This window comes from Cryptomeria japonica, chromosome 3 (genome assembly GCF_030272615.1).
Source record: "Cryptomeria japonica chromosome 3, Sugi_1.0, whole genome shotgun sequence".
Classification (NCBI taxonomy): domain Eukaryota; kingdom Viridiplantae; phylum Streptophyta; class Pinopsida; order Cupressales; family Cupressaceae; genus Cryptomeria; species Cryptomeria japonica.
Genome location: NC_081407.1, coordinates 807,601,561 through 807,615,374, shown reverse-complemented (window position 1 = coordinate 807,615,374; position 13,814 = coordinate 807,601,561). Strand labels below are relative to the sequence as shown.

General features: G+C 35.5%; 1 protein-coding gene across 4 annotated transcripts; it reads left to right on the top strand.

Annotated features, from left to right (window-relative positions):
* The first annotated feature begins 5,579 nt into the window (after positions 1 to 5,579).
* LOC131054364 (putative ABC transporter C family member 15) lies at positions 5,580 to 13,513 on the top strand. 4 transcript variants are annotated; one of them, XM_057988866.2, is made up of 11 exons: positions 5,580 to 5,802; positions 7,018 to 9,383; positions 9,736 to 9,822; positions 9,937 to 10,623; positions 10,712 to 10,876; positions 11,138 to 11,432; positions 11,547 to 11,761; positions 11,857 to 12,162; positions 12,287 to 12,347; positions 12,475 to 12,714; positions 13,051 to 13,513. In XM_057988866.2, the coding sequence occupies exons 2-11, from the start codon at positions 7,020 to 7,022 to the stop codon at positions 13,161 to 13,163; spliced, it is 4,533 nt and encodes a 1,510-aa protein (XP_057844849.2). In that variant the 5' UTR covers positions 5,580 to 5,802; positions 7,018 to 7,019; the 3' UTR covers positions 13,164 to 13,513. The 4 variants fall into 4 exon arrangements, with proteins under 4 accessions (XP_057844849.2, XP_057844850.2, XP_057844848.2 ...); XM_057988867.2 differs by having other exon boundaries at positions 5,580 to 6,298; positions 10,829 to 10,876; XM_057988865.2 differs by having other exon boundaries at positions 5,580 to 6,298.
* Positions 13,514 to 13,814: the final 301 nt, after the last annotated feature.

Sequence of the window (13,814 nt, the reverse complement as noted above, 5' to 3'; positions counted from 1 at the left end):
TTGCAATAAGTGAATTTTTAAGTTTATAAGCTTGAAAAATTCACTTATGAAAGTGTCAATTAGAGGTGTAATTCAGGTTTCTAAACTTGAATTGCACTTGGAAAAACAAACATAGGTGTAAAATAGGTTTAGAAACCCGATTTATCCATAAAAAAGTGCAATTACAAATGAGGTGTAGGGAGGGGTTATAAACCCACCACACACCTTAACAATAATACAAAATGGTATAGGTCAGGTTTACAACCCTACCTTACACCTTAGAGGAAGGCAGTGTTTTGATGGAGAGAGGGTTTAAAACCCCGCCTGACACCAAGAGATAGACATGAAGGGCGTTGGTGTTGTTGGCATATGTACAGAGTATGATGACATGATGATATTGTATGTTGTCATTGATGTCAATATGTTGAAGTATGAACCGGTATATTGAAGTAAGCAAACTGGCAAGAGAACTGGTATATGTGAAAAAGTGAAGCGGTATGTCTGTTCAAAGTGAACTGGTATGTTGGAATGTGAATCGATATATGGAAAGTTTTGAATCGGGGTCTCATTTGGTATGACTATCGGTTCATAGTCTCAGCTTTAGGGTTTTCGGTTGATGCATTTCAAGTCTGTGTGATTCGACAGACGATATTCTATGATGGGTTAACATTGAAATGGAGATCAGATTGTGTTGCCACGTCAGCCTTGTGCGCGTGAAGAATTTCCTTAAGGATCTTGCATGAAGAAGATTGATCCTATCTACCTCAGGAATGTGCGAAGTCTTAGTAAATGATGGAGAATGCGTGATGGGTTATCAGTTTCCAAAAGTGACAAAGAACGAATGATGGAGAACATTTTGAGATTTGTTCAAGACTGTTTTATACAATGCGATGTGATTGTATGGTCAGAATTGGACCAACTATATTGATAACCTAAATGTTTAGGGATTAGGGTTTATGCTACCGACCTATCTGTTTCCTATAAGGTTGATGATGATTTGCATTGTGAAGTTGTTGGCAAATATTATGTGTCTATCCAAGTGAAGAGATAATTGATTCTTGCCAGACCGAAGAAGTGTGTTGATACTTGTAGAGTGTGACTGCAGATGCAAAGGTACTAAAATGGATCTGCATTGGCATTGAGTGTTGTTATCAGATCAGTGTATTACCTGTTGATTTCTAACCATTTCAGCAGTTGGAAAATCCCTTAATCGGGTAGCTTTAATAGGCTTTGTGTAGATCCTTTAACAGGGTGACTCAAATCAATGAGTTCTTCAAATCCTCTTGCGAGGTAACATTTAACAGGGTTCTAACCTTTAACCGGGTATTTAGCCATCCCTTAACTGAGTGATCCCTAGAAGGATTAGTTCTTAGCAGAACCTATTGTAAAGTCCTTAACCGGACTAGGATCCTAACAGAGCGGACTTCAGAAGAGTTCAAAGTACAACTTGTGGGTATTCATCCCCACCGTGGTTTTTCCTAGTTGGGTTTCCATGTGAAAAATCAGTGTGTCATGTGTGATGCCTTTTAATGTGATGATTAGTATTTTTTGTTAAGCGGTAATGCATGTTGATCCAGTGGTCTTTATATTTCTGATGTATTACTTGTTTATGCATATGGGTGAAGTGGAGAAGAGATATTAGGTGTGGTGATGATCTAAGTGTTACCGGTTTATGTCTTTCACAGTCACACTGTTTTTTACCGGTAGCACCATGTTTTAGATCGGTGATATTGTTTACCAGTTAGTTCAGTCTTTGCAGTCAAAGTGGTTTAAGGAAGTTTTTGTCTATACTGATTCACCCCCCCCTCTCAGTATTTGTTGAGTACTTACTATTCATCATTATTCATCAGGTGTTTGGCGAGGTGATAGACCGACCATACACCATGTTTGGTGGATGGCGGGCCTATGACCCCGCCAAACACTATAAACTTGGTTTGTCATAGCGAAAATAAAATAATGAATAATAGTGGTGTAGGTTGGGGTTGCAGAACTGCCACGCACCACAATGTGGTGCGTGGTAGGCATTAGACGGCCCCGCCCAACACCACAATGGTATAACAACACAAGGATAAATAAATATGGTGTGTGATGAGGTCATATACCCACCACACTCCAAAATGTGGTGTGTGGCAGGCCTACGACCTTGCCACACACGACATAAAGGAAGTTCAAAACACACATCAAATGCAAGGTAAAAGTGGGTGTGGGGCAAGGCCACAGATCTACCACGCACCACAATATGGTGTGTGGTGGGGCTATGGCCCCGCCCAACACCATAATGGAAAGAGAAGTAAAAAGAAATGCCGCTCGAGCCCTTCAACCTAGATGAAACCACAATGTGATTTCGTTTGGGCCGAAGATCCCGAGCGACATCACACAAAAAAGATGGAAATACTTAATTCAAATCGAACAGAAAAAACAATATGCATTCGAAAATAAAAAGGGCTTTCAAAACCCTAAATGATTGGAAAATATGAAGACACATTTGGATAAAGAAAGTCGAATAAGTCTTCTTCTCTTAACTTTCAACAAGCTCAACCAAATATAATCATAGTCTAAAATGATTAAAAAGCTTTTGAAATCAAAAGATATAAAATCCTATTCAAATAAAACAAATGGGCATTTAATAATTCAAGTGTAATAAATATGTGCAAATCAGGTTTATAAACTCGATTTGCACCTACAAGGTGTAAATCGGTTTTACAAACCTGATTTGCACCTAAAGGGCAAAACAAGTGAAATGAGGTGTAAATCGGGTTTATAAACCTGATTTGCACCTAAAAGGCATACTTGGTGTAAATCGAGCTTATAAGCCTGATTTGCACCCGAATTTCACACTTAAGTGAAAAAGGACATACAAGGGAGAAAAAACATGCTTACAATGACAAAACATATCGTAAAGCGTTCGTAGAGCATAAAGACCACAAATGGGAAAAAAAATTATGGGTTACGCTAAGATTTTCACAAGGTGAAAATTGAGGATAACATGTCATGAGCACCAAAATGACCTTTCCACTGTTCAACTTTTTCATTTAAATTTTGTATGGTGTTACTTGCAAGAACTCATTTTAGCAATTTAGTGGACCCATAAGATACATACTTGTAAATTCAAGAGATTTCTAGAATGAGGTACACATATATATGTTGAACATGTACCCACAAGTTCATGTTGGTGAAGTGCACACTTCACACATGCTCCTGCTCTATCATGCTCTCCTTTTCCATGTCCACTCTCGAAAAAGTTCCACAAAAACCTTATGTTACGTTTAGCATGTTGTTATGATAACCAATTGAACGTTTTTGCAAACTTGAATTGTCTTGTGAAGTTACAATCAAATCCAAAAAATAATTTAGGTACATATATTAGTTTTAAAAACTTAATTATACTAATTAAAAGATCGTGGAAGCTAAAATCAATTTTCCTACAATGTCATCTCTTGACATATAATACATACTTGTGATTTTATTGATTTAGCTGCTTTTCTACCTACCATGAATTATTTTGCACTAGACATAATCTTATTTTCATTAATTTTATATCATTTATGAAATGTTTCATTGAACACATTTCTTACTTTATCCCTTTATGATGTTACATCACTATAGTTCCATTTGAGGGTTTTATCATCCAAGCTTCAGTAAGTGTTAAAAATTGTATCAAAGTTCGAGCCAAAAAGTAGTTTCTAACAAAATGATTTCATCAATTTTTTATTTTTTTTCTAAAAATGTGAATTGAAACATCATGGAACATATATGGATGGTATATTTTTAGGTAAGAATATTTTTTTTAACTCTTTTTAGACCATAATGTTTTAGACAATATTTTCCAAATAAATAAAAAAGAAGAAAAAATCATAATTTCATTCAAAATGATGTTGGAACATATATGAATGGTATATTTTTAGGTAAGAATATTTTTTTGAACTCTTTTTAGGCCATAATGTTTTAGGCAATATTTGCCAAATAAATAAAAAAGAAGAAAAAAACATAATCTCATTCAAAATGATGTTGAGTGAAGTGGTTTCATTCTCCAACATTTGCTAGCTTCCAATAGTAGCTAGGCATCTATGTAGATTTTTTCTTAGCATAGGTAGCACTTCATGACCTCCTAATTTTGTGTTATATATTTATACTCATATAAAATATTAACCCTTAATATCAAACTAAAATTGAAACCTTAAATATCAAACTAAAAATAAAATACCTAAATTTGCCACTAAAACTAAAATCTTAAATTTGAAACTAAACTTGAAAAAATCCAAATATAAAACTAGAACTCAAAACCTTAATGTGAAATCAAAATGAAAAGTCCAAAATGTAAAATTAAAATTAAAAAATATTAAAGACCAATTAATCTTACATACCACCAAAGTGTTTAGTTCTCTCTTATGTAGGATAAAACAAAAGACCTAGGTACCACTATTTGATGTCTTACCTACAAGGTAGGCATCTCAAAGTTGTCATCCCTAAGCCTTGTCGTCATCATTATGAAATTGTTGTCATCATTGATCTCATTTTACATGAAATAACCCTCTTCTAAAAAAGATAGTGTAACCCATAACACTTGTACAAGATACAAAGATCATGTGGCTCTATAAAATGTTGTGCACATTGTCTAGGTAAACAAGCCATGTTCACAAGATCCATTGTGTCCTCTATCAATGAGAATCTCTTGTTATTATATTGCATGCAAACAGGAGGGTTCTAGGAAAAACTACATACTAACGTGGTGAAGAGCTCACATATTATGAAGTTTTCTTAGTAATAATTATTAAAATTGTCCAGGCCTCTATGAGTGGTTGAGATCAATTCACAATTGAGACCCTTAAAATATAAAATATGTTCAAAGATCTTACATCTTTGAATGCTATTAGAGCTATAATTTTTAAGGCTCATAAAACAACATTTAAAACCTAAATTCTCCTATGCCTTATAGTTTATTAATGATTAGATGAGCTTATCGACATGGATGATCACTTGGACTTATAGAGCCAATTAAAGTGATACCCATGTCCCTGTTGACCACATCAATATAACATACTCACTCCTTCACGTTGCACTAGATCTATTTAGCCCAACATGTAATTTTCAATTTGTAATTGAAATTAGTGATGATTCTCACAAGTAAAAATCTTCCCTACAAGTATTTATGTGCTTGATCTTGTTTGAAATAATGTATGATGCATCAAAATTTTATTAGTTAATTTTATTATAAAAAAAATGAATTAATTTTTTAGTTGTCAAATTAAATTATCTAATGTATTGACATCACATGATAACGTTTTATCCATAGATATAATAATAAAAAGTAAATCTATATGTCATGGATATCAAACATAACAGATATATTATAAAAAAATGATTTAATTTTTGAGTTGTCAAATTAAATTGTCTAATATAATGACATCACACAATAATGTTTTATCCATAGACATAACAATAAAATGCAAATCTACATATCTATCTATGTATTATAAAAAAATAATTTAATTTTTGAATTATCAAATAATATTATCTAGTATTCAGACATCACATAATATTTTATCCATAGATATAACAATAGTAGGTAAAAATCTATATATCAAACATGATAATGTGGCCCCAGGTAGGGCTGCCTGGGTATCCTGTACAACTCGCATCTTTCAATTTTAGGCACAGGCAGAGAGGATGCTGGTAAAGATTGCAGAGTATGACTTTACACTAGCCGATTACATTCGATTGAAAGTTCTAAATCCTTTTCAACAGACTCATTTTGTGCATATCCTGCAACTAGAGCATTCAAAGAGACCGCATTTCTTTGAGATATCCTCTCAAACAGTTCAGGTGCGTTGTCTATGCTTCCATATTTTGGAAGCATGTTTACTAGAGCATTTCCAGCTGTAATTATGGACGTCCATAACCTGTATTAAAGCTCCCATTTTGTCACAAGCCGGGAGCATGCGTGCTGTTAGGGTTGGAAACCTGTTTAATGTATACGGAGATGTTACAGGCGGGAAAATCCGGTTTAAAAAAAATTAAAGCTTGCGTGGGATTGACTGTGACATGAAATGGCGAAGGGGATGAGTTAAGGGGCCCACTTAAGCGGTCAATGCTTAGAGCAAGCCCAACCATCGGAGATTCCCTCTTCTGTTTAGTTGTCTACAACCAGTGTCTCCATAATTATCAGTAAATGTTTGATAATCCCAATCCAACATAGAAGAGCTCAAGTCAAAGAACAGAGAAGCTCATGCTAACAATAACAGCATCAACAGGGGAGCAGCTCATGCTATTTGCCGCCAAAAAAGTAGTTAGTGAACAATTGATTTTATTGTTGAAATAAGTAAGTTTTTGGATTTAACTGTGTGTATTTTGTTTGCATGGATGTTGTGTACTTTCTCCCAACAGTTCTCTCTCATTCTGATGATGGTTCATGAAATTTGATCCGTTGATGCTCAGTTGAATCCGAAAGCTTATCATAATATTTATCATAAACTATGGAAATTTAATATCATTGATAATTCTGTATCTTAGCTGGTATTATTGCATATATTCTTAATTTTTTCTTGGATCAATTAGAAGCTAAACTTAAGATCTCTCATTTATTAATCCAACGCTCTAACACTAAGCTACCAACCTGTTACCAGCCTTCTTGGTGACCAATTAATCTTTGATTTGGATCTAGCTCATTTTCCATCTTCCCCTTGACTCTACTGCAGGCACTTTGGGGATTCAAGCTCCGCTGACTTGAGCCTTTAAGTTTAATAGTTGAATTTAAGACCTCCCATTTTCTGCAGGGCGCTTTACCACTGAATTATTGATCTTCTTACTGATGAGTCCATCTTCAATTCAAGTTTGATACATTTTCCAACTTATAATAAAACTAATTATAGGTGTTTTCTTTGTCCAGAGATGTTTTTCTTCTCAAATTATATATCATAATTTAAGAACTAATACATACACACATACAAATGTATGGTATTTCAATTAAATATATAGATTTTTTTCCCATATATCCACCGTATGAACAATTCTGTGACAAAGTTGCTACATTGCTTGCAGTGATGGAGTCCATTTGGGCAAAGCAATTGTTGGGGCTAGGCGAAGATAAGCAACGGGGAGAACTTGGCGATAGTATCTTTGGAGTTTACATGCGGTTTGCGCTTGCAATTGTTCCTCACCCGGTCTTTGTTGTTAGTCTTATCCTTCCCTTTTTCTGGAAAAGATGTAGAGTTTGCACGCAAGAGCCAAAATCCTCTGTTTTGATAACTACTTATTCCAAGAAGTTGCAATATGTGATTACGTATAAAATGGCTCTACTTACTTGTGTATCTCTGTTAGTGTTGTATTGCATACTTGGAATATGGAGCCCTTTATATTGGTGGCTAAGGGCAAGGCCTAAAGATTTTGGAGCCGAAGGAGAGTATGTTTTTCAGGCCATGGCTTGGGCTATCATCTCAGCCTATGCATATTATTCCCTTCTGAAAGAAAGTAAAGAGAAGTTTCCACTTTTACTTCGGATGTGGTGGATATTGTTGTTGATTCTTTATGCGTTCTTCTTGTTCCTCAATATTCATGAGATGAAGGAACAAAATCACATTACCCTCAGTATTGTGGTTGAAATTCTGGCTCTCTTTCTTTCAGCCTTTTTGGGTTATGCTAGTTTTTGCGGCAGAACTGGTGAGAGCTTTTTAACTCAAAGCATTGAAGAACCTCTCTTGAACGATGTTTCAGAAATTTCTGAAAACCTTAAGCCAAAAGTCACTCCTTATGCAACAGCAAGCTTTCTCAGCCGGATGTCATTTTCTTGGATGAAGCCTTTGCTTGATGTTGGCCATAAGAAGCCTTTGGACATAGATGATGTACCCCAAGTTGTAGATGTTCACAAGGCTGACCATGTTTACCGTAAATTTAGAAATCAATTAGATGCCAAAGGCAGTGGCTCATCAATAGCAAAAATATTGTTTCTCATTGTTCTGAAGGATGTACTCTTTACAGGATTGCTGATTTTAATAAGATCTTGTTCATCGTATATAGGTCCTTACTTCATAGATAACTTTGTTCAGTGTCTTGCTAAAAAGGAACAGTTTGCTAGTGAAGGCATTATTCTAGCTTTTGTATTTCTTCTTGCAAAGCTTGTGGGATCTTTGTCAGAACGCCATTTAACCTTCACAACAGTTCACATATGCATATGTGTTAAGGCAGCACTCACAGCTGCTTTATACAAGAAAGGCTTGATGCTTTCCAATCAGGCAAGACAAAAACATACGAGTGGTGAGATAATCAATTACATGAGTGTTGATGCTCAGCGTATTGAAGAGCTCAGTTGGTATGTTCATGACATTTGGGCTGTACCTCTGCAAATTCTTCTGGCGATGGTTATTCTATATCAGACCTTGGGATTGGCCTCTCTTGCAGGAGTGGCAGCCACAGTGCTAGTCATGATGGCAAATTCTCCATTAGTGAAAATGCAAGAAAAGTATAATGAAAAGATCATGGAAGAAAAAGACAAACGGATGAAGGCTACATCAGAGACACTGAGAAATATGAGAATCTTAAAATTGCAAGCCTGGGAGTCCAGATTTCTGCTGAAACTCGAAACATTGAGGAGGGAAGAATGTGGTTGGCTGAAAAAGTATTTTTATGCACTTTCTGTGACAACATTTATCTTTTGGGGAGCACCCACATTTGTGTCTGTTGTCTCTTTTGGTTCATGCATAATACTAGGTGTGCCTTTAACAACAGGCAGAATTCTCTCTGCACTTGCAACTTTCAAGATACTCCAGGAACCCATAAACAGCCTTCCGGACTTTATATCTGTGATTGCTCAAAGCAAAGTGTCATTAGATCGTATAGCTGACTTTTTGAATCAGGAAGAACTGCAACAAGATGCAGTAGAAAAAGTCTCCAAAGATTCAACTGACTACGCAATTGAGATCCAAGAAGGGGTATTCTCTTGGGATCCTGCAGCACCTACTCCAACTATAAGAGGCTTAGATGTCCATATAAGGAAAGGCATAAGGGTTGCAGTGTGTGGAACTGTTGGTTCAGGAAAATCAAGCTTCCTATCCTGCATGCTAGGGGAAATATCCAAAATGTCAGGTGTTGTCAAGATAAGTGGCACCAAGGCATATGTTAGTCAGTCTCCGTGGATACCAAGCGGGAAAATCAGAGACAATGTTCTCTTTGGGAAGGAATGGGACAAAACCAGGTATGAGAGTGTACTACAGGCTTGTGCATTTAAAAAGGATCTTGAATTGTTTCCTTATGGAGACCAAACAGAAATTGGAGAAAGAGGAATAAATCTGAGTGGAGGGCAAAAGCAAAGGATACAGATTGCGCGTGCTTTATATCAAGATGCCGACATTTATCTTTTCGATGATTCTTTCAGTGCTGTTGACGCACATACCGGGACACACATTTTCCAGGTATAATGCTCTGATAATTGAACCAAAAAAAATCAACACTTCACAAAGTAAAAATAGTAGGGTTTGTATATGTAGAGATATACAATTTTTCAGGTATTTTTATTTAGTCTTTACAAGAGATAATACTCTTGAATTTGTTAGTTTAATTATCAAATTGAATAGAAAAAACCTGCACTTCACAAAGCTAAAAAAATAGCAAGGTGTACTGTCCCATGACTATCTTGAATTTCATAGATGTTAATATTCTATTTTATTAATTCATTTTTTTAGAAATGAAGCAATAGAATTGTGTACTTTAATGTTTTATGTTCATAATTCCAAAATATCTCAAAATCATTTTCTTCTGTTACAGGAATGTCTACTTGGTATTCTGGGCTCAAAAACTGTAGTCTATGTCACACACCAAGTCGAGTTTTTATTTGCAGCTGACCTCATTCTGGTGAGTTTGAACTTTAGTCCAATTTTAAACGTTATCAGATTTCATATTCAAAGAGAATAAAATAAAAGAATTTAAACTATGTTGACAACTGGTACTTATTAAACTTTCTTATAGGTAATGCGGGATGGTGAAATTACGCAGACTGGAAAATATGAAGATATATTACAATCAAACACACATTTTGAGGAATTAGTGGGTGCACATAAGAAGGCATTGAAATCCATCGATGACATGGAGAACTCTGAGATCCTCTCATCACAGGTACTCTTTGAAGGATCATCTACTGATAAAAAGACTAGTGTGAAAGATGTTAATCATGAAAAGCTCCAGAAAGCACAAAAGGTACATGAAGAGATTGAATCGCAAAATCAGAGAGAGAATGAAAAAGATAAAGAAGATAGAAGTTCACAGCTTGTGCAAGAAGAAGAAAGAGAGAAAGGCAGGGTGAGTATGTGGGTGTACTGGTCTTACATTTCTGCTGCATACAAAGGAGCTTTGATTCCTATCATTTTATTGGCGCACACAGTATTTGAGCTGCTCCAAATAGGTAGCAATTACTGGATTGCATGGGCAACTCCTTTGACTGAAGACCAAAGGCCCCCTGTTACCAAGTCCTTCCTCATTCTAGTTTATATAACTTTGGCATTATGCAGCTCATTATGTATTCTTGCGAGGACTATCCTGCTTTGTCTAACTGGGTTTGAAAGTGCCAAACAACTTTTCAGTAAAATGCACAGCTGCATATTTCGGGCACCGACGTCCTTTTTCGATGCAACTCCAACTGGCCGTATACTGAATCGGGTTAGTAGATTCGACTCTTATATCTTATTTTAAAAGCAAAATAGAGAGAACCATTTGAAGATAAAAAGAGAATGCTGTTTGTTGGCAGGCATCAAATGATCAGAGTCAGGTGGACCAAGTCATTCCTTTTCAACTAGGATCTGTAGCTTTTACGTTTATAGAGATTTTGGGAATTATTGCAGTCATGTCTCAGGTTGCTTGGCAGGTCTTTATTATGTTCATACCCGTGCTTGCAATTTGTATATGGTATCAGGTATGGTCTATCTCTCATGGATTTTCACCACCATGCAAAATATCCTTCTGGTAAAAAACAGAGAGGGAGTAGTCAATAGTTAAGTTTATCTGAAAGCTAGGTCTTGAAAGAGATGACAATTTACTGAAAAAAATGCCATAATATCAAGTGTAAGAATTGCATTTCATATTTTTATATGATTTTCTGTTTCATGATTTTGGGTCCTGATCACTAGAGACAAAAGGTTTTTTTTCTAAATATGTTTCCTTTCATTGCATGCAGCAATATTACATAGTGACATCTAGAGAACTTTCTAGGTTAATTGGAGTTTGTAAGGCTCCTATCATACAACATTTTGCAGAATCAATATCCGGAGCAGCTACAATCAGGAGTTTTGACCAGGAGACTCCATTCATGAATAGAAATCTACATTTGATTGATGGATCTTCTAAACCCAGATTCCACAAGAATGGGGCCTTGCAGTGGCTTTGCTTTCGGTTGGATCTTTTATCAAATCTTATAGTTGTGTTCACTATGGTGCTCCTACTTTGCTTGCCAGAAAGTGTAATTAATCCAAGTAAGTAAAAAGTCATTGATTTGGGATGCATTTATTCTTGATCAGACTATTCTGAACGAGCAAGATAGATACCGCGATTCATGAAAGTTGACCGACTATATGGGACCTCAACAGGCATTGCGGGTTTGGCAATAACATATGGTCTCACTTTGAACCTTGCACAAGCCTTGCTGATAAGATACTTATGTAATTTGGAAAACAATATGATCTCTGTAGAGAGAATAGTGCAGTACTTACGCATACCTAGTGAACCTCCATTGATCATAGACAACTGTAGACCAAATTCTTGCTGGCCATCAAGAGGAACAATTGATATCACCAATCTTCAGGTTTTACTTGTAGCAATCTTTGACTTTCACGAATGTAAACTAGTTATTGTATTCTCACTCATTATTCAACTTTTAAACTTGATGCACACAATCAGGTGCGTTATGGGCCACATCTCCCACTTGTATTAAAAGGAATTTCATGCACTTTCCCTGGAGGGAAGAATGTTGGGATCGTAGGGCGGACAGGCTGTGGAAAATCTACTCTGATTAAATCACTCTTTCGAATTGTAGATCCGGTAGGAGGCAGAATAGTTATTGATGGAATTGATATCTTAACAATAGGTCTACATGATCTAAGATCCACACTAAGCATCATTCCGCAAGACCCAACAATGTTTGACGGCACTACAAGGAATAATCTAGATCCATTGGGAGACTATTCAGATGATCAGATTCAGAAGGTGGGCTATGGATGTTTGGATTTTAATTTTCTCTTGTTCTTGGATAAAAGACTATAAGTGCTCAAACGATGAAAGTGGGTTTTTTTGCTACTAAATATTTAAATTGCTTGTGCCCATGCCTCAGGCTTTGGAGAAATGTCAGCTAGGGGAAATCGTCCGGTCGAAAGAGAAGCTCGATTCTCTCGGTTTATATCTATCCTGTCACATATATTTGAAATGGGAAACACAGAATCCTTTTAGCATCTTATTCTACTACTTATATTCCCACTTAGGGTAAGTGTATTAAATGTACTGCACTGATCTGTTCTGCAGTAACTGAGAATGGAGAGAACTGGAGTATGGGACAAAGACAGCTTGTGTGCTTGGGAAGGGTGTTACTAAAGCAAAGCCGCGTATTGGTATTGGATGAAGCAACTGCTTCAGTGGACACTGCAACAGATGGCCTTATTCAACAAACTATACGGAACCAATTTACTGACTGCACAGTAATTACCATAGCACATCGAATTCCATCCGTTTGCAATAGTGACTTGGTCCTAGTATTGAGTGATGGTATGAAATCTTAGCCTTTCTAATTTCGTATGTTTGAGATTGCAAATCCCCTTTTTAAAAAAAAATAAAAATGAAAAAACATTTTCCCTTCATTTAGTTTATGAATTGAATATTTGTTCATAAAATAGTTGTTTTTGGATTTGATTGTCTTTTTTTCATCATAGTTTTGGATCACATTTTGTGATCTATCAACAGAATGTAAGAGAGTGTCAGGAGATGATGGATCATGAAATGTGATCTGAAATATGGATACAATCAAATCTAGAAACAACTATTAGATAAACTAATAGATTATGAAAACATGATGAAATTTATTGAATACTTGTTTTTGATTAGGAAATATTATTGAATATGACTCTCCAACCAAACTACTGGAGAACAAATCTTCTTCATTTGCCAAACTTGTTTCAGAGTACACTGTGAGATCAATTAATGTTGATGGAAAATAGGTGGTATGATAATATCAGCTTTCTAATATGATGATGAAAAGCAATCCCTGCATACTGAGAGTTCACAGTTTCAAACCACGAAGCTTTGCTGGTTTTGATTTGATACCATGGGTCAGGCTTCACATTTTTGGACACTTGGCTTCCTGGAGTGTTTCTAATTATGATGAACATATTTAAAGTTTCAAATCAATACCAGTGAAGAAATAGCGTGTAACTGCATATTTTCGTCCCAAAGTGTGATTTAATATCTTACCATTCGTGGTACTTTAAAAGCCTTCAAATGATTTCATCATTCAATTCAAGGCACCATGGGATAGGAGATAACAAAAGAAAAACAGGACTTTTCTTTATCCTTTATTTTGAAGAAGGGTGTAAATTGCTATGTGATTGTTGAATTATTGAAACAAATGATGTTTGAGTGTTCATTTGAATGTCTTAATTTATCTTGAATCATATATATAGAGACAAAAGATAAGTTTTATCTATATCTATATCTATATATATAATAGATACATAAGAATGAATTTAAAAAATTTAAAGGCAAGCGCAATGGTATGGTAGGTCAAACAATGGCAAAAGCAATAAAAAAAGATTTAAATAATTTTATGAGATAATTTGAATGAGTTATCTAATAATATAAATGATCAGAAA